The sequence below is a fragment of the Octopus sinensis genome, linkage group LG18 (assembly GCF_006345805.1).
Source record: "Octopus sinensis linkage group LG18, ASM634580v1, whole genome shotgun sequence".
In the NCBI taxonomy this organism is placed as follows: Eukaryota; Metazoa; Mollusca; class Cephalopoda; order Octopoda; family Octopodidae; genus Octopus; species Octopus sinensis.
Genome location: NC_043014.1, coordinates 12,941,127 through 12,966,963, shown reverse-complemented (window position 1 = coordinate 12,966,963; position 25,837 = coordinate 12,941,127). Strand labels below are relative to the sequence as shown.

Sequence of the window (25,837 nt, the reverse complement as noted above, 5' to 3'; positions counted from 1 at the left end):
GATTGGTATGCCAAGTTCAGAAATGGAAATTTTGGCATCAAAGACACAGTTCTGGCTGCTGTCCAGTTGAGTTTGATGAAGAGCGATTAAACCAACTTTTAACATATATTTACCAAAATTACATAAAAATATCTTGAAATACTAGAGTAAATTTATTCAATAAAATTGTCATTGGTTTCAACCACGACCTCCAGATGACTTCGGAATCTCCTGCAACTCATCTGGATAGTCTCTTTGCTTAAGTTTGTGAATGCTGCCTTAATTCTTGCCTTCACTTCATCTTTGGTGTTACAAGGAGTTTTGTTGGTCTCTCGCTCAATTGCACCCACACATAATAATCAAGGGGGGTTGCAGGTTGGTGAGTTAGGTGGCCAGATGCTAGGGGTGATGTGGTTGCAGAAACTGTCTGAGAGCCATAACTGGGTTCTCCTGCTTCTGTGGCATGGTGCTGAGTCCTGCTGCAAGACACAGGACCTTCCAGCAGCCATCCTCGACCCAGTGCAGTACTATCTCTTCCAGCCACTTGATGTAGGCCTCTGAGTTGAGTCTGAGGCCATGCAGGAAGATGAATGGAGGCGTAACTCGGCCATCACTAGTAACCACTCCAAACACCAGGTGTTCATAGGATTTTTATGACTGTCGGCATAAAAATTCACTTGCAGCGTGAATGCCAAACAGTATTGCATGTCATTTCCAAATTTTTGGCAGAGTGATGTGACAGTGCCCAACTGACCCTACTATACTGTGTAGTTGACAAAAATCAAAAACAATGCGCATACGCGAAATTAAAAGTATAAAATGGCGACAATTTACCCATCACACCCTGTGTGTGTGAGTGTATCTTACTATAATGGGCGTTATGTCCATTAGTTCCTTCTTCACAGTCCAACAACTGGACCAATGGTCACGACGTTTTTCAGGATTATAAACGAGGTAATCAGGAAGGTTTTAAGTGAAAAAAATGTGAAAAACTATGATTATTTAGTGGATGTTGAGTTTTATATTAATAGATCACCTTTCATTTTTTTTGTTAAAATTCTGGCCACGAGGAGTGACCCCTCCGCACCCGCATAGTTTGTGAATTTAGAGGGTTTAGATTTGCAATACCAGCCCTTTATTTTCCATCGCAGATGGGCAGATTTGCTATCTTACTATAATAGGTGTTATGTCCGCCTGTTTGTCCGTTTCCTCTTCACAGCCAGATGGCTAGACCAATGGTTATGATATTTTTCTGGATTACAAAGACATTCGTCAGGAAGGATTTTAATATCAAAAAATCAGAAAGTGTGATTATTTCATGGATATCAATTTTTGAATTGATAAACCAGCTTCATATTTTTATTAAAAAATTCACCAACCGTGAGTATCACTGGATTTTCATGCCCGTCATAGATACAAAGGGGTTTGCGAGGACGGTTAACAGTAAGAATAAAATGGGAAAAGTGCGTGTGACTATTTACTGATTATTGAAGTGTGTCAGTCTCAAGCAGAATTTGAAATGGATAATCAAAGTGGCTGTTATTTACATCTCAGTTTTGTCAATCAAATTAACCAATGGTACCAGAACATCCAGACATTATTCACATAGAACAATGAGAGGTAAGTCTTAGTTTGATTTAGTTTAACACTCTATATATATATATACCTACTTTTCTAACGAAAACAATGCCATTCTGAACATTTTGGCCACAACTGTATATATATATATATAATAATAAATATATATACACACACACACACACGATGGGCTTCTTTCAGTTTCCGTCTACCAAATCCACTGACAAGGATTTGGTCAGCCCAAGGCTGTAGTAAAAAATGCTTGTACAAGGTGCCACACAACAAGATTGAACCCAGAACCATGTGGTTGGGAAGCAAGCATTTTACTATACAACCACATACATGCTTTGTATCTGCAAAGTGCTTCTAAAATAAGTAGCTTGAGTGTACGGCACGGGGGGGGGTGAAAAGTTCCTTGCTTTGGGTAAAAGAAAATACAAGAGGATCAGTGAATTATGATTTTATTGAACACATTCCTCTTTCAGATTCACATTTATTGCAGTGGTCCTTCATTTTTCCTAAGCCCTGTAGAAGAACACGGAAGTTTAGGCCTCCAACCAGGCCTTTTACAATACCTTTAAAGCCAGGAACTTTTCAGTACCCCTTCATATATATAGAAATATCCAGCATGGCCACAGTCAAATGACTGAAACAAGAGAGTAAAAGTTCCTGGCTTTGGGTAAAAGAAAATACAAGAGGATTAGTTAATTATGATTTTATTCAACCCATTCCCCTCTCAGATTCACCACATTTATTGTAGCGGTCCTTCAGTTTTTCTAAACCCTGTAAAAGAACTTAGAAGGTTGGGCCTCCAACCAGGCCTTTCACGACACCTTTAAAACCAGGAACTTTTCAGTACCCCACCTCATATAACCAATCATTCTTTGGTTGAGTGAAAGGAGTGGTGTTTACACTGTTATTTGAATACTTTGCTAGCCAGGCTCTTGCATGAAGGGCATGTCTGACCATGGAGAAATATTACCATGCTTGGAAACAGGTTGGGTTGGGTTGGTGATGGGAAGAGCATCCCAGCCATAGAAAATTTGCCTTAACAAATTTTATCTAAGTTGTGCATGGAAAAGTGGATGTTGAAACAATGTTAATGATGGTACAAATATGTATGCACGTATGTATAAAATAATGAAAATAAGGCTCTTGTACCTCTAAAGCTTGCATGCGTCCAAGGAGGGTACGGTTTTCACTTGTCTTGTGATGCCTTTTGAAGTAATCTGAAAACGACTGCTTCTCTACCAATTTCATGTCATACTTTTCAGCTAACCTAGGAAATAAAATCATACAGTAAAATGTAATATAGGAATACAAATCATTTTCAGAAGACAACATAGAAGTTATACAGAAAGCTTAAAGCTACCAGAGTCAACAGACTTGTTGGAGGACTCATTTGGAAGTCCCCTCTCATGAACTCAGTTGTGCTTCTCTGAGACAAATAACAACTTTGGCCTTTAAATCAAGCTTCTTGTGTTACAGAAAACTGAGGTTATCATGTGTTTATATGTTTGCCACATTGATAACTAAAACAGCAAATAAACAGTATTCAACTGAGACAAAAGTCTTAGCTATGGATTAGGCACACTTGAAAAAGCATTACTATTTAACCCTAAATTATTTTTTTAACCTATAATATGTTTAACCCTTTAACATTTAAACACGAGTGCGATCGTTGCCAGAGCAACAAGCTGGCCTCCGTGCCGATGGCACATAGAAAAGCACCATTCGAGCGTGATCGTTACCTGCATCGCCTTACTGGCACTTGTGCTGGTGACATGTGAAAAAACATTCAAGCGAGGTCGTTGCCAGTGCCGCTGGACTGGCTACTGTGCAGGTGGCACATAAAAAGCACCATTTGAGCATGGCTGTTGCCAATACCGCCTGACTGGCCCTTGTGCCAGTGGCACGTAAAAGCACCCACTACACTCTCAGAGTGGTTGGCGTTAGGAAGGGCATCCAGCTGTAGAAACTCTGCCAAATCAGATTGGAGTCCGGTGCAGCCACCTGGTTCGCCAGACCTCAGTCAAATTGTCCAACCCATGCTAGCATGGAAAGCGGACGTTAAACGATGATGATGATGATAGTCTATCAGGCTAAATCTGGCTTCTCACACCTACCCTACAATCTCAATCAAAAATTATGCAATCACATCATCAAAATCTCAATGCTACGAGATAATACAGGATTAATTCAAAACAATGTGAATAAATAAGCATTACATTTGACAGGATAATCTCAATGCTAAAGGGTTAAATAGAAGAAATATCTTTAGCTGGAATAGTTTTGATCACAAAACAGAACTGTACTTCACACATTTTAGAATATGCAAAACAATTATACAGTTATGTACCAACAATGTAGTTACCGATAACATACATTTTCAGAGTTCCTGTTTTATGCTAGAAACTCAAGTAAAAGAGAACAGTAAAATCTCGACTTACTTCACCAATGCAGGAAAATATACCAAAAACTCAGGGCAGTCAACTACACCCTCCAGTTGAAAGGAATACTGAGACCCAAATAATGGCAGATTATCCTTGTCTTCACTCAAAAATTCCACTTTGTAAACATCATTTCCAAAAGAATTGGTTTCACTTTTTCTTAAGCGATTTCTGAAAAACAAAAACAAGGGAAAACAAGTGATGATAATGTCTATCTTTTACTAGTTTCAGTCACTGGACTACAGCCATGCTCGGGGCAGGGCCTTTCAACTGCTTTTAGCTGAACAAACCCCCCAGGACTTATCTTTATTCTTTAAGTCTGGCACTTATTCCACCAGGGTCTTTTACCAAACACTTCAGAGTTGTCAAGTGGTGATAGGAGACAAACACACACACAAGCAAGCAGCAGGCTTCCACAGGTTTTGTCTACCAAACTCACACACAAAACATTGTCAACCTGAGGTTTGACCAAGGTGACACACAGTGGGACTGAACCTGGAACCACGTGGTTACAAAGCAAGCTTCTTAGCCACACAGCCATTTATTACTATTTTTATTTTCTTATCCACAAAACCCACAGCCTTGGGGGACAGTTTGTCAGACTATACAAAAACAAAAAGATTAAACTTTCTAGAACGTGAATGTGGGGAAACGCTGAGATATCGAGATTTGACGGCTAATGTATAAAAATGATAATAAAGACGGATTATCTCCCCTGGACCAGAGGATAAAACAATGCCTGACATGACTTAACCAGCAAATGGGGGAGGTCCAATTTTCCAGTAGGTAGCGCTTGAAATGGACACATGAAAATAAATATGTAAAAAAAAATTAAAATAAAATTTACTATTTCTGAGATATTTTGGCTACACACAAACATCCCTAGAGTTTTAGTATTATTGATATACATACATATGTTGCTTTTCTCCCAACAAAATGAGGAGATACATTGCAGAACTGTCATGACAAGAAATTAACTCTTTGTTTTAATAATTACTGCACTGTTCTTCAGAGTTTACTTTTTTTTTTTTTTTTTTTTTTTTTTTTTACTTTTTTTCAGAGGGACACACTGACACACAAAAATATACATATGACAATGATGCAATATAAGTTCACAGAATAGAGAGAAAAATAAGGAAGTGTAAAATAACAACTTACACAAGTTCATAAGAGTTAGGGGTTGTTCCAATGAAGTAACCACCTGGCTGCAAACATTCAGCAACATTCTTCATCATCATATCGGCCTGAGAGTAGCTTTCAAAGGAATAGTGCAGTGCAAACTGACAACTAACAAGGTCGAAACTGATCGATGGGTCTTTATACATGTCTTTCAGTCTTTGCTTTAAAAGAAACATGGGGAGAAAAAAACAAAAACAAAATATTATTTCTTCAGAGACATTGGGGAAAAAGAAAACTGCAAAGTAACATTGAAACTTGGTTAAAAGTGAGACTAAAACATTGAGATTACAAACTATATTTAAGTAACAGAAACCATTGCTATTATTAGAATTAATACATGAGTTATATATATATTCGTTCCAAATTTTGGCACAAGGCTGCAATTTTAGCAGGAGGAGCACTGACGCCATGGTGATAATAACAATAAGACCTAACAAGGTAACAGTACTCTTTACTCTTTTACTTGTTTCAGTCATTTGACTGCAGCCATGCTGGAGCACCGCCTTTAGTCGAGGAAATCGACTCCCAGGACTTATTCTTTGTAAGCCTAGTACTTATTCTATCGGTCTCTTTTGCCGAACCGCTAAGTGACAGGGACATAAACACACCAACATCGGTTGTCAAGTGATGGGGAAGACACACAAACACACACACACATATATATTTACATATATACGACGGGCTTCTTTCAGTTTCCATCTACCAAATCCACTCACAAGGCTTTGGACAGCCTGAGGCTATAGTAGAAGACACTTGCCCAAGGTGCCACGCAGTGGGACTGAACCCAGAACCATGTGGTTGGTAAGCAAGCTACTTACCACACAGCCACTCCTGTGCCTTGTGTAACAGTGTGTAACTTCTGGGTTTTTTTTTAAATCTTTGGTCAGTTAGTGTTATTTCCTACTTCCTTCTATTTAGAAATCAAAAGAAATGACGACTATTCTCTTTAAACTTTACTTGTGACCTGAACATCAATGTTTTGAAACTGGCCTTATTTGCCATAACATTCCACAGAGATTCAGTGCTGTGTTGCTGAAGCAGAAATATTGTTATAGCAAATATTCTGCCCCAATACCAGATTTGTTTGTCAGTTGCTTCACCTTAATCACCTGAGCATGTCCCTCAGTGGCTGACAATATGTGCGTCTCTGATCATGAGCAGGAGTAGTGAGGGAGCATCATAACCATGTGTTGAGAGGGATTCTTTGGGATTTCAATAAATATTATAACAAAAGCAAAGCCTGAAGGAAATATTAGCCCTTTTTCATACTTTCTAGGAGTAAGCAAATACGAAATAACAGTTGCTTCCCAAGGACAAAAATCATGTTACACAATATAATCAAACTCGGAATAGGTTTTGTTCTCACCTTGCTAACATCAGCAGTTATAAATTCGGCATCAAAAATTTGTTCTCTTCTTTTACTGTTCTGGTTCCGTTCAACTATATCTTTGAATCTTGCTTCACTCTGTTCGACTGATGTCGATGCTATATCTATAAAATTAAATTAGTAAAAGAATAGCAATAAATAATAAAAGAAAATGGAATGGAGTGAGCAAGTCCTTTTATTTCATTGTTAGCATAATCGCCAGAGTTAACAACCCAGTTGAAATTAGTTTTATATCTACACACACACATACCAATGGGCTTCTAAATAGTTTCCATCAACCCAATTCACTCACAAGGCATTGGTCAGCCAGGGGCTATAGTAAAAAACAATTGCCCGAGGTGCCACACAGCAGGACTGAACCCAAAACCACATGGTTGGGAAACAAGCTTCTTAACCACAAAAGCCATGCCTGCACCTATTAAGGTAAACATCAGTTTTGAAATTGATATTAAAATTCAAGAAAATCAAACATCTTTAAGGAGACACATTTAATGTGTGTGTGTGCGTGCGTGTGTGTGAACTTCAATTTTATGCACATATTTTTGATTACAAATCCGTGACAATATTTTTTTGCAATGCAGTGTTAGATTAAAAAAATGTTTTGTAGCCAGGTTTAGAAGAGATAAATGGATTTTTTTTTCTTTTACATGTTTCAGTCATTTGACTGCGGCCATGCTGGAGCACCACCTTTAATCGAGCAAATCGACCCCAAGACTTATTCTTTGTAAGCCCAGTACTTATTCTATCAGTCTCTTTTGCCGAACCGCTAAGTGACGGGGACGCAAACACACCAGCATCGGTTGTTAAGAGATGTTGTGGGGGGACAAGCACAGACACACAAACACACACATGCATATATATATATATATATATACATATATATGACGGGCTTCTTTCAGTTTCCGTCTACCAAATCCACTCACAAGGCATTGGTCGGCCCGAGGCTATAGTAGAAGACACCTGCCCAAAGTGCCACGCAGTGGGACTGAACCCAGAACCATGTGGTTGGTAAGCAAGCTACTTACCACACATCCACTCCTGCACCCTTTAGTGTTCAGAGTTTTTTGTCAAGTGAATTGTTTATTTATTCACATTGCTTTGAATAAATTTTGTGGCTTCAAGATTTCAATGTTGAGAATGACATTGTAGGGTAGGTGTGAGAGGTTGCATCTGATCAGTTTTAACATGAAACAACAAGAATATTTGGGCCAGATACGGCCAAATTAAATGCTAAAGGTTAAACAAGAATAGAATAAAAATGTATAAATAAAAACCTACCAACGCATACTAATTTGCTGATTCGACCTTTCTTCCATTTTAACATGTCCCCTCCCTTTCCTGAGCACATGTCGAGTACAACATATTTATGATCACAGCTTCTCTCTTTTTGGACTTTCTGTAAAGTGTCTCCTGGAAAAAAAGAAAGAAAATTGGATAAATAGGTCATATTTAAATAAAAAATAAAACAAATCATCTGCATCTGAAAAAAGTAACAGTTAATTCATGATATATATGTGTTATGTATGGATGGAGTATTTATGTATTTGTGTAGCTGTGTCTGCATGTGTGTATATGTGTATGTACATGTAAACGTATGTTTATGTACCAATATGCGTGGCTGTTCAAGTTGTGTATATGACTTATTCTGTCGAAGGTTGTATGTATGTATATATTTTGATAGTTTAAAATTTATTAAAAAAAAAAACATGGAATATGAACTATTTTTTCGAACAACGAAAGACACAAATGGAAAACAAGACAAACAACATAAAGAACGACCCTTCATCAGTTGTTGGCTGTTTTTTCTACTCTCATATTTCAAGCAACAGAGTAACAGTCACACATATCAGTTCATAAACATATGTTTACATGTCCAAACAAGTCACTTCTTAAATTTTGCACCTCTCTTCTTCAATAAACAATGAATCAAACTTGCAAAGCTGTTTATTTACTCCTTTCGATTTTTAATGTCTATTTCAGTGTGTTAACCAAACAATCAGGTCTCCCAGCTAAAACAGTAATATCAAATTTTTAAGTTTGTCTGACATTTTATAAATGTGAAAGGGATTAAAATTTCAATATTCCATATCAAAGGTTCCAACAAGAATGGGCGGAAAATCAGAGTTTGAAACAAGAAGACACTTTCAACCAATCAGAATTCTGTTTGCATAATAAGTTTGATTGGTCACTTTCCTCTGTCAGGTGAGTAAAGTGTGATCCAAGCTGATGTTTATTGGTATTAAATTTAATTTATAACACCTGTGCTTATTTATCAGCTTTGTTTTTGTTGATAAGAATTATCAACAACTTTTCTTGTGATCATGATTTGAGAAGACATACAGCAGTTTGCTAAAGTTTGGACATAATCTCTTGTGGGCAAGAAATGTAAAATAAAGTTTATTATAAACAACACAAATGCTTTGTAATTTAATAGCGTTTAGTGTAATACCTGTTAAACAGAAATTATTTTTATTTAATGAAAATTTAATAAAATCTAATCATAAGTAAGTGAATTTATGCTAAATACAACTAGATCAAAAACCTTTTCCCCCAGGCCATATCAACAATTCTGAAAATTTTGAGGTGCAAATTTTACAGGTGCACAAATTACATGAGTTTTTGTGGTATGTCCCCTCCTCCATGTCCAAGAAATTGAAGAAAACTTTCAATGAGTATAAAAATTCGTTTAGCATGACAATGAATTTAATATGCATTGGCTCATGACAAATGATATTTGAATGAATAAAAAGCACACCCCAACTTCAATAGCGTATATTCAATTGTTTTATACCACTCAACCACTTTTTGCCTATGGACCTCATGATTCATGGATTTAAAGGCCTTATTTTATTGCAAGTGTTGAGGGAAAGAAAGCTAGGAAGCAAAGTGTTTGCATTATTCTACACAAATTAATGCTTTTTTTATCCACATTGTTTTGAACTAATCATGCATTATCTTGTAGCTATGAGATTTTGATGAGGTAGCTGTTAATTTTTAAAACAATATTGTAGGGTTGGTGTGAAGAGGTCAGACCTGGTCAGTTTGAACATAAAACAAGCAGAATACTTTTGGCCGGATATGGCCAGTTTAAATGCTAAAGGGTTAAAGAAATTTCAGATCAACACGGATTACAGAGTAAAAACACATGGTTCAGTGGTTAAGGCATTGCACTCGTGATTATAAGATCATGGTTTTCATTTTGAGACCAAGTGGTGCACTGTGTTCTTGGTCAAAACACTTCAGTTAACCCTTTCTGAGACACATGTTGTATTGGTATGTGTAACCAAAAAGACCAAATTTTTTCTTTTTTTTAATATTGAAAAACATCTACTGGAAGACGATCTCTGATTAACTATTACACTTCAAAACCAACCATTCACAACATTTGTTCCATTGGGTCGATGGATCAGCCTTGAAGTCCTTTCAGCTCGATATCAGCCAGAGTGTCCCAAGGGGGTTAATGTTGCTCTAGTCCACTCAGCTGTGAATGCATGACCTTGGAACTGATTGGTGTCCCATTCAGGACAAATATTGTAATTTCAGTCACTTATACACCATGGAAACCAACGACTTGAGACAGTAATGTCCAAGGGATGATGATGATGGATTAACAGAGAAATGCAAGGGTTATGGGTAGCAGATGTAATAAAGATTTGGGATGTGATGGCTAAGAGGGAGTAGTCACATCATCATTTAGTATCTACTTTACATGCAGGCATGAGTTAGACAGTTGGTCTGAAACTGGTTAGTCAGAGAGCTGCACCAGGTTCCAATCTGTTTCTGCATGGTTTCTACAACTGGATGCCCTTCCTAACACCAACCACTTCAAAAGTGTAATGGGCGCATTTTATGTGCCACCGGCACGGGTCCATTTACATGAAGCCAGCATCAGCCACAACTACGATCACCAAAGGTGTCAGTCACTTATCACCTCCATGAGGTCCAACATTCGATGGGTGCTTTTATACATGCTACCGGCACAAGTGCCTGCTACATGGCACCAGCATCGGCCACGACTATGGTTTCACTTGGCTTGACAGGTCTTCTCAAACACAGTACAAACATTAATAAACCAGCACTATGACCCGGCGTTGCCGGATCATAGTGCTAGTGCATGCATATACAGCTGTGTGCGTGCGCACATACATGCGAGTACTGTCCAAATCTCCGACCAATCACATACAGCTAGCTGGCATTCAATTGGCGTATCAAGTTTCAGGCTTTTTGATTGGGTTTTGGATAGAAAATTCACTAAAAAGTTACTTCTATTGATTTTTTAATGGCTTTGCGGGGTGACTGGGGAAATGTAAAGATGTGCACGACCACCCTTGGACGGTTTTGAATGACCATAGAAAGTGCGAGCCCTCTAACTGAAAAATTGTGGATTTGTATAAAGGATACACACACACACAGACATTTTGCCATTTATATATAGAGAGGATAAAGGCCTGACTTTATTCTTTTATGAGCATGAATGCAATTTATGTACGAGTAAGGCCAGGCTGTCCACAAAACTACTGACATTGAAAAGGCTTATTATGCCAAATAGAAAGAAATGATATTCTACAATTCAAGGTTAAAATTTACCTTAAAACATTCAAATTTCATTTCTTCTGATTCACTATTTTTAAAACATGTATTCTTTTTATTCAATAGATTGTATTCAAACTGCTACAGACATTTAATCATCATCGGTTTTCTGTGGTGGCATGAACCAAACCAGTTCTTGTAGTCAAAGTCACTTCTTATTCAGAATAGGAACTGACTTGGGAATACTGTCCTCTAAAACAGGATGGAGACCGCATCTCATTTATCTTTTTTTATTTTTAGCCTGGTTTCTACAGAGGTGCATTTTAACGTGGCACTAGTGGAAGTACTGTGTACATGACAAGACAAAATGGTCCTCACTACTCATTCATTTAAGACAAAATGTAAAATCTATCATATCTCAGTTTTGCTTTCCACGCAAACGATTCTGCTTTTTACATTTTTGCTCCAGCCTATCAACCACAAGCAATTATATGGCCTATATAAACCAATGAGGATGCTTTTACAAGGTCACTTTAACAGGTAGAAATAACTGCAAAATCTCCCTAAAATCACTCATTATCCTCTTTGTAAAGGACATTGGATAATGTGATTCTGAGCTCTCTGGATATTTGAAAATGACGGGATGGGCACATCTGGAATGCTTTCGATTATATATCTGCTACATCAGGGCTAATTTGGGGCTAAAAAACAACAGAGCATGTATGTTTTCACTCACAGCAGCCAAAGAATCCAACACACACAACAAATGATATACATATAGTCATTTTAAATTGGGTGGAGGGACATTACTTTAATAGCTTTTAGAAAGTTTTCAACAAGATGTGAGAAGTTGTTAACAGAGAAAATAAACAACAAACAGGCTTTAATTCTACTTCACAATCTAAAGCAGTAGTTCTCAACCAGAGTCTATATGGCCCTTGGGGGTCCATATAAGATGGTTAAAATTTATGTACAATAAATTGGTTATAAAAGGGTAAAGACCCCCTTCGGTCATGAATGACCATAAGACTGCACCTAGAAAGTTCCCCTCCAAGGCATAAGTCCAGGCAAGGTTGTTTATGGAAGACCAGCAGTCACCCAAACATACCAGCCTCCCCTCTCCATGCCATCGATGTTAGCTAAGGGAACGGCAAAGGCCAATACAGATTGGTAGTGACGTCACAACTCATTTTCACAGCAACGTGAAATAGTATTTTGATTGAGAATACAAAACACAGCTTGGTCCAGGAATCAAACTCACAACCTCACAATTGTGAGCCCAATCCTCTCTAACCACTGAGCCATGTGCCTTCACTTCTAACCACTGAGTCATGCTCTTCACTCTTGGTTATACTTCTTCAATGAACCAAATTATTTTTAGACAATTCCTAATGATATCTGATTATAAAACTAGGATGTTTTTAAAAACTGAATGGCTTTGAGGATCTACCCAAGTAAACAAGGAAGGGTCTATAGACAAAAAATGGTTGAGTACCACTGATCTAAAGATTAGTTGTGTTGGAAGATAACCAAGTATAAAACAATTGTTACAATAAATATTCCATCAAATAATGCAAGCAGAGAAAGAGAGAGAAAAACAAAAAAAACATGAGTTAAAACAGTGAAATGTACAGTTAGTTGGTTTGAAAGTAAATTACGATATTTTTTTTTTCTTTTTTTTTTCCGATTAAAAATGGAGAGAGAAATATAAGGAATTAGTAAGTACCAATTAAAACACTTTTAATCCAGTTGTTGAAATTCCTGAGATAAAATATACGACTGTTGCCACGAGCTTCCAAGCCGGACTCCCTCAGTTCATTGTAATGTTGAGCAACAGTTTTGGTCACCTTTGAGTCATCTGTCTGGAAGAATGAGAAGGTTCTTTTCAGCAATTGCAAAGTGTAAGAGGAAAGAATATTGAAGAGAATTTCTAAAATTAGCAAATGGCTGTGTGGTAAGAAGCTTGCTTCCCAACCACATGGTTCCAGGTTCGGCCTCACTGTGTGGCACCATGGGCAAGTGTTATCGTCTTCTATAGTCTCAGGCCAACCGAAGCCTTGCAAGTGGACTTGGTAGACAGAAATTGAGAGAAACCCATCATGTATATAGATAATATAACTAGCAGCTAAGCCCGGTCTCACCTGGTCTGTTTGGATGATGTGGCTGTGATCATTTTCGGTTAAGCATAATCTATAACAGCGGTTTTCAACCTTATCATTTCGGGTCCCCTGTTTCAATTGGAGCCTCCAGCTGTATGAAAACAGTCTTGTCAGAAAACAGCTTCAGGAGTTGTGAAGAAAGAATTTGTACGTAGTCTGTTTCTGGACCTCTGTCTAATTACGTCTTTTAAGGTACACACACATACATAGAAAATGTGAGGTCATGGTAGTAAATTTTTATGACAGCTGATTTATGGAAAAGATTGTTAAATTTTTGAAATGCAAATATGTGAGTGAAAATTAAGTTCAAACCTCTACATTCACCTGGTAGAAATAGCAGCCAAATCTCCCTCAAACCACCCTTCCATCTTAATCTGACAATTCTGCCTATTATGTAAGTTTTAATCAGAAACTGTAACTAAAGATGAAGATTATTAACCCCCCAAAGAGGTGAAAGAAGAGAGGCAGCCTAGCTAAAGTTTTGGCTGGCTGTCATCCTGTACTCCCCTTGTTGCTAGCAAAATGGTATATGCCAGCGGTGTGAGCAACTGGTTGTTTTAATGGCAGAACAAACAGGGTAATTCCATTAGAAAAAGTTAATTTTCTTGGTAATTATAGGGGCTAGGAAAAAAATACAAACCGCATTCCAATCTATGCAGCCATCTCCACATGTGTGCCATTTTTCACGCAAATCCACCCAGCCGTTTGGCTGTGAACCTCAAGACAAGAAAGAATAAAATGATCGCCCATGTCCAATTTACATTTTTTATATATATATATATATATATATATATATATATATATATATATATAATCATCATCATCATCATCATTTAACATCCGCTTTCAATGCTGACATGGGTCGGACGGTTTGACATGACCTGGCTAGGCAGAAAACTGCAGCAGATTTCAATGTCTGTTGTACATGGTTTTAATGAATGGATGTCCTTTCTAATACCAAATCTGTGTGTCTATGGTTGTCCTCCAACATAACTTGACAACTGCAGGTGGTGTGTTTATGTCCCCATAACTTAGCAGTTCAGCATTAAGATATGGACAGAATAAGCACCAGGTTTACAAGAAAAATAAGTACTAGGGTTGACACATTCAACTAAAAATTCAAAGCAGTTCCCCTAACAATAACTCTACAGTCTAATGATTGAAACCACTAAAAGACAAAAGAAGCACAAGCTTAATAAGTGGTGAGGGAAGCTGTGGAAAAGGTAGACCCAGGAAGATATGGGACGAGGTATGGAAGGCCAATCTCAAAGGGTTGAACATAATGAAGGAGATGATAAAGGACCAAGATATGTGGTGCATAGCTGTACTCAAGAAGACTTACACACCACAACAGAACTGAGATCCTAAAACCAAGGTGCCTAATAAGTGGGGAGGGAAGCTGTGGAAAAGGGAGACCCAAGAAGATATGGGACGAAGTATTGAAGGCCAATCTCTAAGTGTTGAACCTTACAAAGGAGATGATAGAGGACCAAGATATGTGGTGCATAGCTGTACGCAAGAGACCCACACAACTCAACAGAACTGAGATCCTAAAACAAGAGTGCCACATATAAAGCCATGGTGTGGGTGCTGGTGCCATGTAAAAAGTACCTAGTACACTCTGTGGAGAAGTTGGTGTTAGGAAGGCCATCCCCCTCATAGAAACCAAGCCAAAAACGACTATGGAACCTGGTGCAGACCTTCACCTTGCCAGTTCCTGTCAAGCCCTCCAACCCATGCCAGCATGGAAAACAGACATTAAGTGTTGATGATAATGAATGACAATGATACCTTACAATGGCAGGGGTTGTATGGTTTGAGAGGGCCCAATGACTGTATGGATTACACTGTGCCTTGATGTATGCTTTGGCATGGTTTCTATAGCTGGATACCCTAACAAACAACAGCCACTTCACAGAATGGGTTGGATGCTTTTATCAAGCCACCAGCATTATTAAGCTTGCCATGCAGCTCACAAGATTACAAACCCCAAGAGAGGGGCCAGAGCAGTTTTATGCAATGGGATGAGGTGCTAGAGTAAGATGGGGGAGGGGAAAGGTTCTTTGTAGAAGAGCTACATCAGTGGTTCTCAAATGCAATTGATTAGGAGGGACGAATCCCTATTTTTCTGATAGATCTCAGGTTGGAGGAAGAACTACATAGCCCTGGTGAACCCAAGGCTATAGAAGGATATACTTGCCCAAGGGGTTACACAGTAGGACTGAATCAGGAACAATGTTGGGAAGCAAGCTTCTTACCATACAGCCACGCCTGTGCTTAAAAAATATATATATATATATATATATATATATATATATCAAGAACAATCTTACTTAGAAATGGATGCGTGCGTTCCGTCATATAATAATAAAAACATATGCATAATATACACACATATATGGGTACAGGACACCAAAAAAACGTCGAACACAATGAGAAACGAAAACATAAACACAAAACCAAGGAACTGGACATTTTTCTTAAACAACAAAAAAATAGAGTACAGGACAAATAACAAGGAAAATTCCCCTTCTTCAGTCGCCATGGTTTCATCTACTCTGCGTTTCGAAGGTGAACTGAAGAAGGGGAATTTTCCTTGTGTTATTTGTCCTGTACTCTATTTTTTTGTTGTTTAAGAAAAATGTCCAGTTCCTTGGTTTTGTGTTTATGTTTTCGTTTCTCATTGTGTTCGACGTTTTTTTGGTGTCCTGTACCCATATATGCGTGTATATATACATGTAGAGGTAGGTACGTACATATATTTATGTATATATGCATGTTTTATTTATTAATTTATATATATATATATAAAGATCAGTGGCTCTGTGTCGCTTATTTACTTATATATTGCGAAATGGGATGAACAACTGCCATCTCTAGCACACAGGTGTACCAGTACTGAAGAAGGGCGAGACCCTGAAACCAACTGGTCTATTGGTCTTGTCACCACTAGATGGGAGCTGTTCTCTCCCTTGTTTGCAATATATTGGACACAGATATTGTGTTGTTAAACAGCTGGTGAAGGTGTCCTCCTGGGGTTAAAACGAGTAGTAACACTGTTCTATGCAGAACAACCACATGACGTGATAACAACCATTACTTTTCAGTTAGAGTTGCTACTTACATCTCTTAAAGGGATTTTAGAAATAGCAACTTTGCTTGTTATATATATATATATATATATGTGCTGGTGGCACACTGTGCTGCTACCACATAAAAAGCACCATTTGGGCGTGGCCGTTGCCAGTACCACCAAACTGGCCCTCGTGCCGGTGGCATGTAAAAGCACCCACTACACTCTCGGAGTGGTTGGCATTAGGAAGGGCATCCAGCTGTAGAAACTGTCAGATTAGATTGGTTCACCATACCTCAGTCAATATATATATATATATATATATATATATATTATATATATATATATTTTCAGTGGGCTTCTTTCAGTTCCTGCCAAACAAATCAACTCACATGGCTTTGGCCAACCTAGGGCTATAGGTAGAAGACACTCACACAAGATACCACACAGTAGGACTGAACCCAGAACCATGCAGTTGGAAAGAAAACTTCTTACCACAGAGCCACACCTATACCTGCCCTACGCCAGAATACCCACCACTGTCATTCTACCCATCAGTATGTGCCCCCCCCCCTTACCTTGCCCTGTCCCCAAGATCTATCAGTAAAATATTGATTCATCCCTGCCAGCCATCATCATGCACTTTGGATTTTCTAGCAGACCAAATAGCCTGAACTTCATTGTCTTCATTTGCAACACACATATAGCAAGTTCGACTGCCTTGGTTTATCTAATTAATATGTGTACACTCTGCAGACTATTTGTATGAACCGTTGGAATTTATCTAATCTCCTACTAAGCCCAGCCGAATAGCACAATCAGAGCACTTGTTACTATTATTGTTGTTGTTATTCTCCTTATCATATATGCTGACTGTGCACAGATGTAGCTTTATGGTAAAAAGTTTCTTCCCAACCACATAGTTCCAGGTTCAAGCCTACTGTGTGACACCTTGGGCAAAGTCTTCAGCCATAGCCCTAAGATTGAGCAAAGCCTTGTGAGAGGATATGGTAGACAGAAACTGAAAGAAGCCTGTCGTGTGTGTGTCACTGTTACCTTGCTTTGACAATGTGTGATAGTTATAAATGAACGTCACCTTCATGCAAGTGGTACCCCAATTTTCCAAGAAAACGTGTGGCCATGGGGAAATATTGCCTTATGTGGAAGCAAGTAGGTGTCGGTGGCAGGAAGGGCATCCAGCCATTGCAAATCCACTTCAACAATTTCATCATATGATTCTTGCAAGTGTTCATAAAAATGATGATGATGTGATGCCTTGGTGGCTTATCACAGGTTTTGCATATGTCCAATGTTTAACAGAGGCTGTGCATGAAAGTATGTGTTTGTGCGCATGTACACATCTACTGTGTAAACTTCTGGATTTGCTGAGCTTTTTTTTTTACCAAAAATTTCAATAAAAACCAGGGGTGCAACCTATCCACTCAACATCACAGGGATCTGAAGTAGACGGTGGCATATCAGTAGTTGAGTTGATTTATCAATTAGACTGCTTTCACAAAATTACTTCCACAAAAATATTCTAATATTTGTAAGTAAAGTTTTGAAATAAAGGTGAATATTTGATAATATTAAACAAATATTTATATTTACACTAAAAAGGGACATTTAATTCCCCAGATTGTAGTGTAACCTATCTGCAAGTCAACTGCAAATACCTACTTTGACAACCCCAAACTAAAGGTACAACCTATCACCAAGTATATATGGTGTAAAGATTTACATATATGGTGTAGCAATACCATACTGTCCTACTTTCTTTTATCTTTAACCCCTCTTGGTCATTGGACTGTGGATGTACTGGGGCACTGCTTTGAAGTTTATAGTCTAACACTAAATCCAGGTGCTCATATTTTTAAGCCTAGTACTTAGTTTATCAGCCTCTTTCACTGAACCACTAAGTTACAGAGATGTAAACAAACCAACCTCAATTGAGTGATGATGTGAGTAAAAAACAGGGATAAACACACGCACGCGACAGGCTCCCACAAAGTTTGCATCTACCAAATTCACCATTTGTTCGATGATATAAATTTCCTGTTTTAAATTGAGCTAAACTAAATCCTTCCATCAATATTTGATGTTAACTTGTTCTTAAGATCTGCTTAATGACAAAATTATTTTAATAAAATTATTATTTTCAAAATTAATTGACACAAAAGCAGGGAATTTCAGTGGAAATATAGTGACACAAAAGGGTTAATAAAATAACTGACAAAGTAATTGTGATTAATACATTCCACTAAAGCCCTCGAATGCAGTGCTGGGGGGCACTGCCTCAGTTAAAAGGAACAAAACTAGTAAAATGCATGTCAGTGAATACAGAACGCTTAAGAAATGTGAAAAGAGAACCACCATGCTTAGTCCAAGAAACAGACTTACCTTTTCTTTACTGAGGTCATTGTCTGCAGATTTCTCTTTGCTGTCTACAGAATCAGCATCAGCTTTGGCGTTTTCTGCAGAACCTGCTTCCCCTGCCTCTTGAAGTGCCTGCTCAGCACCAGAACTCTCTTGCTCGGTAGCGGAAACCTCTTGTCCCACCTCTGTACTTGCTTCCTCGGCCAAACCGCCCGTTCCATCGTTTTCAGGATCGTCTTGGAAAGATTGTTCGCAGGTGTTTTCTGCAATATAAAATTATATATATACTATTTTAACAAACTATTTTAACAATATCTTTCTCCATTGCTGAATTTATCTGTAACACATCTGTTTATGTATCAACATTTCTCAAACCGAATTTAAATAGTTCTTCCTAAATTCTTACGCCTCAACTTAATACTCAGGCTATGTAATGCACATCACATATAGAGAAATGAGGGAAATTTCTCTGCATAAAATTGATTATACTTCTGCAACACACTAAATATTTTAAGAATTTTTTTTTTATACAGTTCTTAATATTTAATCAGAAAAATATAATATAATTTTTTAACAGTGAATGGCTTGGAGTAAAACAGTAAAATGAAAGAGGTCCAGAGGTAACAAAATGGTCAAGAAACTTTGATGTAGAATGAATGAGATAGAAATATCATTATTTCTAATTCTCTCTAAAGGAAACTACAGCAGCAGTACTGAATATTAATAGTAATCGCCAAACTAACACGGCAGTCCAGAAAAATAGGACGAATGCTGTTGTTGATCAGCTCCAAGAGGCCATTGCCTCTAACTAGCTATGTGACACACAAACCTGTGTCCATTATAACCTTCGAACAGGGGAGGTCAGCAGCTTCCCTTTGCTGGTCTGGCATCCACAGACTAGTTTCGGGGTGGTTGCCTCTTATCAATGTGGAGTAGCCGAACCCAGCAGGCATCACTGCTAACCAACTGTTCGAAGGATTATTTACCTAAATTCAGTAGAATACATCCACTGGTTTTCAAAAATAGAAATATCATTATTTCTAATTCTCTCTAAAGGAGACTACGGTCAGCGGTACTGGAGGAAGAGTTATTACACAGTTGGTAGGCTGGGTAATAAGCGGAGGCAATACCTAGTTTGTATAATATCACGTGACCAACCAGACCATCAGATGTTGTTACACATCGCTGGTCACAATGCGTTCACATTGTTTTAGCCTTCGAATGACGCCATCCCGCTGGCTAAGTGAGCAGGCCAACAGAAGAAAGAGTGGTGAAAGAGTACAGTAGGGATCACCACCCCCTGCCGGAGCCTCGTCCAACTTTTAAGTGTTTTCGCTCAATAAACACAACGCCCGGTCTGGGAATCGAAACCGCGATCCTGCGACCGCGAGTCCGCTGCCCTAACCACTAGGCCATTGCGCCTCCACAGTTTGTTATATAGTAAATATAAACAATGTGAAAGCATTTTTACCATATACTACATCAAGATGGACTCAAAAATGATGTAATGGCTAAGAGTTCCGAGCAGATGTAGCAGTGCAATTGAGAACAGGTTATTCTTTATTAAAAAGTACAAAAAAAATATGCATGGCTGTGTTGGGAAGAAGTCTGCTTCCCAACCACATGGTTCCAGGTTCACTCCCACAGTATGGTACCTTGGGCAAGTGTCTACTGCTATAGCTGTGGCCCAAGCAAAACCTTATGAGTGGATTTGGCAGAGAGAAACTGAAAGAAACCAGTCATATATACATATATATATACATATACACACACATACACACGTATCGGTGTATGTATCTGTGCTAATCCCCCCACCGCCTCTTGACAACCAGTGCTGGTGTGTTTACATCCACATAACTTAGTAGTTTGACAAAATAGAACAGAATAAGTATGAGGCCTTTAAAAAAGAAAGAAAACAAAGAAGTACTGGTGTTCATACATTCAATTAAAAATTCAAGACAGTGCTCCAGTATGGCCACGGACTAAGCAGAAACAAGTAAAATAAGACTGTTGGGAGCAAAGCAAAAGTCTACCAGGTGGGCTAAGCCTCTTAATTCAACTTATCTCCATAAAACAGAAAAACATTGATAGTCAATGTGGCTATAGGCGCAGGAGTGGCTGTGTGGTAAGTAGCTTGTTTACCAACCACATGGTTCCGGATTCAGTCCCACTGCATGGCACCTTGGGCAAGTGTCTTCTACTATAGCCTCGGGCAGACCAAAGCCTTGTGAGTGGATTTGGTAGACAGAAACTGAAAGAAGCCCATTGTATATATGTATATATATATATATATATATATATGCATGCGTGTGTTTGTCCCTCTAGCATTGCTTGACAACAGATGCTGGTGTGTTTACGTCCCCGTTACTTAGCAGTTCGGCAAAAGAGACCGATAGAATAAGTACTGGGCTTACAAAAGAATAAGTCCCGGGGTCGAGTTGCTCGATTAAAGGCCGCAGTCAAATGACTGAAACAAGTAAAGAGAGAGAGAGAGTCACATAAAATTGTGCCATACATGCCAACAGCAGAAACAGGAAGCTTCTGGTGAGAGTCAATGACTTTCCAGTGTATTTCTGCAAGGTTGCATTATGTAGAGTGGAACACTTTATAAGTTTGCCTTAGAATATTCTTTATTTTTTACTTGTTTCAGGCATTGGACTGTGCCCATGCTGGGGCACCAGCTTCAAAGAATTAATCAGACAAATTGCCCCCCCCCCCCAGTGTTTATTCCAGCAATCTCAATTGTCAAAATACTAATTATGGAAACAAAAAAAACCAACACTGGTTATCGAGCAGTGAAGCAGGGGCAAACACAAAGACACACCCACACACAAGTATATATATGATAGGCATCTTTCAGTTCCTGTCTATTAAATCCACACACTGGTGCCACGTAAAAAGTACTCCTGTCAGTACCACATTCAAGCACTCATGCAGTGCCATAATAAAAACACCCGGCACACAGTGAAGTCTTCTTGTCTTGTCTTGAGACAGCATTCACCCAGGGTGGGTTGAGCTGGCTTCATTCATCCTCAATGCTGCATCTCTCACAAATGCCGATCAGACCTGGCGATTTGAGGCTAACGACCGTGTGATCTCCAACCACTCCTTATTCCAGCGGCAAACGCCGTAGATATGGGGGCCTAGGTTGGGTTCCAGATCAACCTTGACTGTCATCAGCCAGGTTTTTCGTTGTCCACCACATCGCTTTCGCCAACCCTGAAGTGAAGTGGTTGGCGTTAGGAAGGGCATTCAGCCATAGAAACAAAGCCAAATCAGACTGGAACCTGATACAACTCTCTGGCTTGCCAGCTCTGGTCCAACTGTCCAACCCATGCCAGCATAGAAAGCAAACATTAAAGGATGACAATGATGATGAAGGTTTTGGTCAGTCCAGGGCTACAGTAAAAGATACTTGTCAAAGGCACCATGCAGTGGTTGAGAAGCAAAGTTCAGTAAATATTCCATAAAGGACCCTTTTGTGCCTCGGTGTGAAATAATGTTTTTCTACAGGGTTTTTCAAGCGTATTCAACATATCTGACCACCAATCTTGCTGCAGGCCACTCTTTTCCAGAAAAGAAAGAAGGGAGGGGTAGTGGGGACCTGGGAGTTTCCCAGCGATGGACTTTTGTTTTGCAGGTTTTTTTTTTCTTTCCCAGGTTATTTCGCATGCTTTCAACGAATGTGACATCAAAATTACGTGTAAATTACCTAGAAAAGGAAAAATTTGGCTGCTATTTTTAGCACGCCCTGCTACCATGTAACAGTTATTTGCAATAAAGGACCCACTGATATTTCGCTCTGCAAACATCAAGACGAGGAAAATGTGAGATTCGTTGAAAGCATGGAAAATAATCTGGAAAAGGGGAACAAAAAAATAAACCCGCGAATTGGTTCTTAATTAAATATTTACCAAAACTTTACAACTTCTTACCACAAAACCATACTCGCACCTATTGTATAATTTGACTTTTATAAAAACTAGTTTTACAAATTTCCCTCATTCCAATGACAAATTCAGACGTTGTGCACTATTAAAAGTGACTGTGTGTGTTTTTCTGTGTGAATTAATTTCACTTTTATGTATGTAGTTTACTTTACACAATGCTTTGCACTATTTTACCTTCATGGTTCACCTGCTTTATATGCATCTTAATTCAACACTGAAAATTTAATAAATGTGCACAATTCTAAAGAAAACTATAAAATGAAATAGATTCATACACACGTGCATAACAATTCATATACATACATACAATTCTTTTACTTTCTTTTACTTGCTTCAGTCATTTGACTGCGGCCATGCTGGAGCACCGCCTTCAGTCAAGCAAATCGACCCCAGGACTTATTCTTTGTAAGCCTAGTACTTATTCTATCGGTCTCTTTTGCTGAACAGCTAAGTTACAGGGACGTAAACACACCAGCATCGGTTATCAAGCGATGTTGGGGAAAAAAAACACAGACACACAAACATATATACGACGGGCTTCTTTCAGTTTCCATCAACCAAATCCACTCACAAGGCTTTGGTCAGCCCGAGGCTATAGTAGAAGACACTTGCCCAAGGTTCCACGCAGTGGGACTAAACCCAGAACCATGTGGTTGGTAAGCAAGCTACTTACCACATAGCCACTCCTTTTGTTGTATACCCAGTTTGTATATTAACTCCAGATAAGAACAAAGCATTTGTAATGTTGGTTTGCATAAGAGAATGGGCACAAATGGACAGCTATGCTTTATGAGAAACGACTGAAGCTTGCAAAAAGAGATGATTTGAAAAAGTATAGTAGAATGAACTGATGAGATCAAATCTCAGGATACTGTGCCTCACACTTCGTATCTATTCAACCCTACCAGCATGGAAATATGGACATTAAAACTAAGAGGGTTATTACTAGACAATGTAATGGAGTGCATATATCTTATCAGTCATTCAAGTGTTTTTTTTTTGTTTTGTTATTTTAACTAGAATAGATAAAAGCTGAAAGTTAAATTGGCTTCATTTCTCAAAACAAATTAGATATCTTTTTTTACTTAAGTCATTAGACTTTGGCCATGGTGGGGTACTGACTTGAAGGGTTTAGTCAAACAAATTCACTCCAGTACTTAAATGTTGGCATTGCTTCTATTTTCAAGCCTGATACTTAATCTATCAGTCTCTTTTGCTGAACTGCTAAGTTACAGGTACGTAAGCAAGACAACACTGGTAGTCAAGCAGTGAAGCACAAACAAAAGCCATGCACACACAATAGGCTTCTTTCTCTTTCCATCTGCCAAATCCACTGACACTTGCCCAAGGTGCCATGCAGTGAGACTGAACCCAGGAACATGTGGTTGAGAAGCAAACATTTAACCACACAGCCATCTTAGTCATTATTAAGCTGGAAATTGGAACATAAATTCATCATCATCATCATCGTTTAGCATCCGCTTTCCATGCTAGCATGGGTTGGACGGTACAACTGGGGTCTGGGAAGCCAGAAGGCTGCACCAGGCCCAGTCTGATCTGGCAATGTTTCTACGGCTGGATGCCCTTCCTAACGCCAACCACTCCGTGAGTGTAGTGGGTGCTTTTATTAACATAAAATTTTAATTTAGATCACTTTGTACAGAAGTACATAGAAGCTGAGGCAGCATTGGGCAGGTTGGTATCCAAAGGGTTTTAACCTAATATCCTTGAAGTTACTACCTCTTCCTAATTCTGTATATTAGACCTTGTATTTAATTAATGATTTCAAAGATATTTCTAAATCCACATTAACACTGTTCAATGATCCTAACAGTTCAACAAGGTCGACAGTTTTATCTAGTGGAGCAACGTAGCCAAGTCAGTAGATAAAAAGTCCCACAAGTCTGTCATGCTAATAAACAGGACAGCCTGTGATGTATTTTGTAGGACCCAATAGAGATGATTAACCCTTCAGCATTCAGATCATTGTTAAATTTAATGCTTGTTTATCCACATTGTTTTGAATTAACCATGCATTAGGCACAGGAGTGGCTATGTGGTAAGAAGCTTGCTTCCCAATCACATGGTTCTGGATTCGGTCCCACTGTGTGTCACCTTGGACAAGTGTCTTCTATAGCATCAGGCCAACCAAAGCCTTGAGTGGATTTGGTAGACAGAAACTGAAAGAAGCCTGTAATATATTATATATACATATATGTGTGTATATGTCAGTGTTTGTCTCTCCATCACCACTTGACAACTGGTGTTGGTGTGTTTACATTCCCATAACTTAGCAGTACAGCAAAGGGAACCAATAGAATAAGTACTAAGTCCTGGGGTCGATTTGTTCAATTAAAACCTTCAAGGCAGTGCTCCAGTATGGCCAGTCAAATGACAAACAAGTAAAAGAATAAAAGAATTATCTCACAGCTTCAAGGTTTTGGTAATGTGATTTTATATTTAGAACAACATTGTAGAGTAGGTGCAAAGGCAGGATGTGGCTGGTTTAAACAGAAAACAGCTAGAATTTTGGGACGAGATATGGCTAAAGGATCAAAGTGCAACAAACCCTATCTCAGAGTGTCTTTACCTAGTTTGGTACATATTTGCAGTTAACTGAAGCCAGCAAGAAAATGCATTTTATCTAGAAACAAAATTCCTACTGAGATTCATATGACCTTTTGCCTGTCCAATACAATTTCATAAGTTTGTCCTAAATGTCCAAACTTGTTTTCAGGTTTTTAGTTTGTATATGAAGAATGTTGTCAGGCAAACCAAAGCTAGTAGATTCCTGTATCTTCCATTGATTCACTGCTAACATAGTAACAATCCAATTCAGTTTGAGTTTATCTGATAGGCAACAGGCATGACTGCAGGCTAAGATACCTGCCTCCTGATCACGATTTTGGGTCTAATCCCACTGTGGCACCTGGGGCACCTCTTTTGCTATAGCCCTCGGCAGACCAAAGCCTTGTGAGCAGAAACTGAAGCAACTTGCTACCCTCTCTGAGAATGTCTTTACCTAGTTTGTCCTGTATGTCCACACTTGTTTTCAGGATTTTAGTTAGACCTTATTTCATATATTCTGAGCAATATAAAGCTTTCATTTTCATAAGTCCCAAGTTACTCTGGTGGTTAAGAAAAACTGGGAATGTATATCACATATGATGCATGGG

General features: G+C 38.6%; 1 protein-coding gene across 1 annotated transcript in view; it reads right to left on the bottom strand.

Moving 5' to 3' along the window:
- The window catches only part of LOC115221406 (mRNA cap guanine-N7 methyltransferase), a 43,701-nt gene that overhangs the window by 9,217 nt on the left and 8,647 nt on the right, over positions 1-25,837 (bottom strand). Inside the window, exons 2-8 of the mRNA XM_029791586.2 lie at positions 18,736-18,974; positions 12,830-12,965; positions 7,852-7,983; positions 6,553-6,677; positions 5,166-5,347; positions 4,008-4,178; positions 2,719-2,836 (exon numbers count right to left, since the gene is read on the bottom strand). Coding sequence (XP_029647446.1) covers positions 2,719-2,836; positions 4,008-4,178; positions 5,166-5,347; positions 6,553-6,677; positions 7,852-7,983; positions 12,830-12,965; positions 18,736-18,974 — 1,103 coding nt within the window. The remainder of the gene's footprint in view (positions 1-2,718; positions 2,837-4,007; positions 4,179-5,165; positions 5,348-6,552; positions 6,678-7,851; positions 7,984-12,829; positions 12,966-18,735; positions 18,975-25,837) is intronic.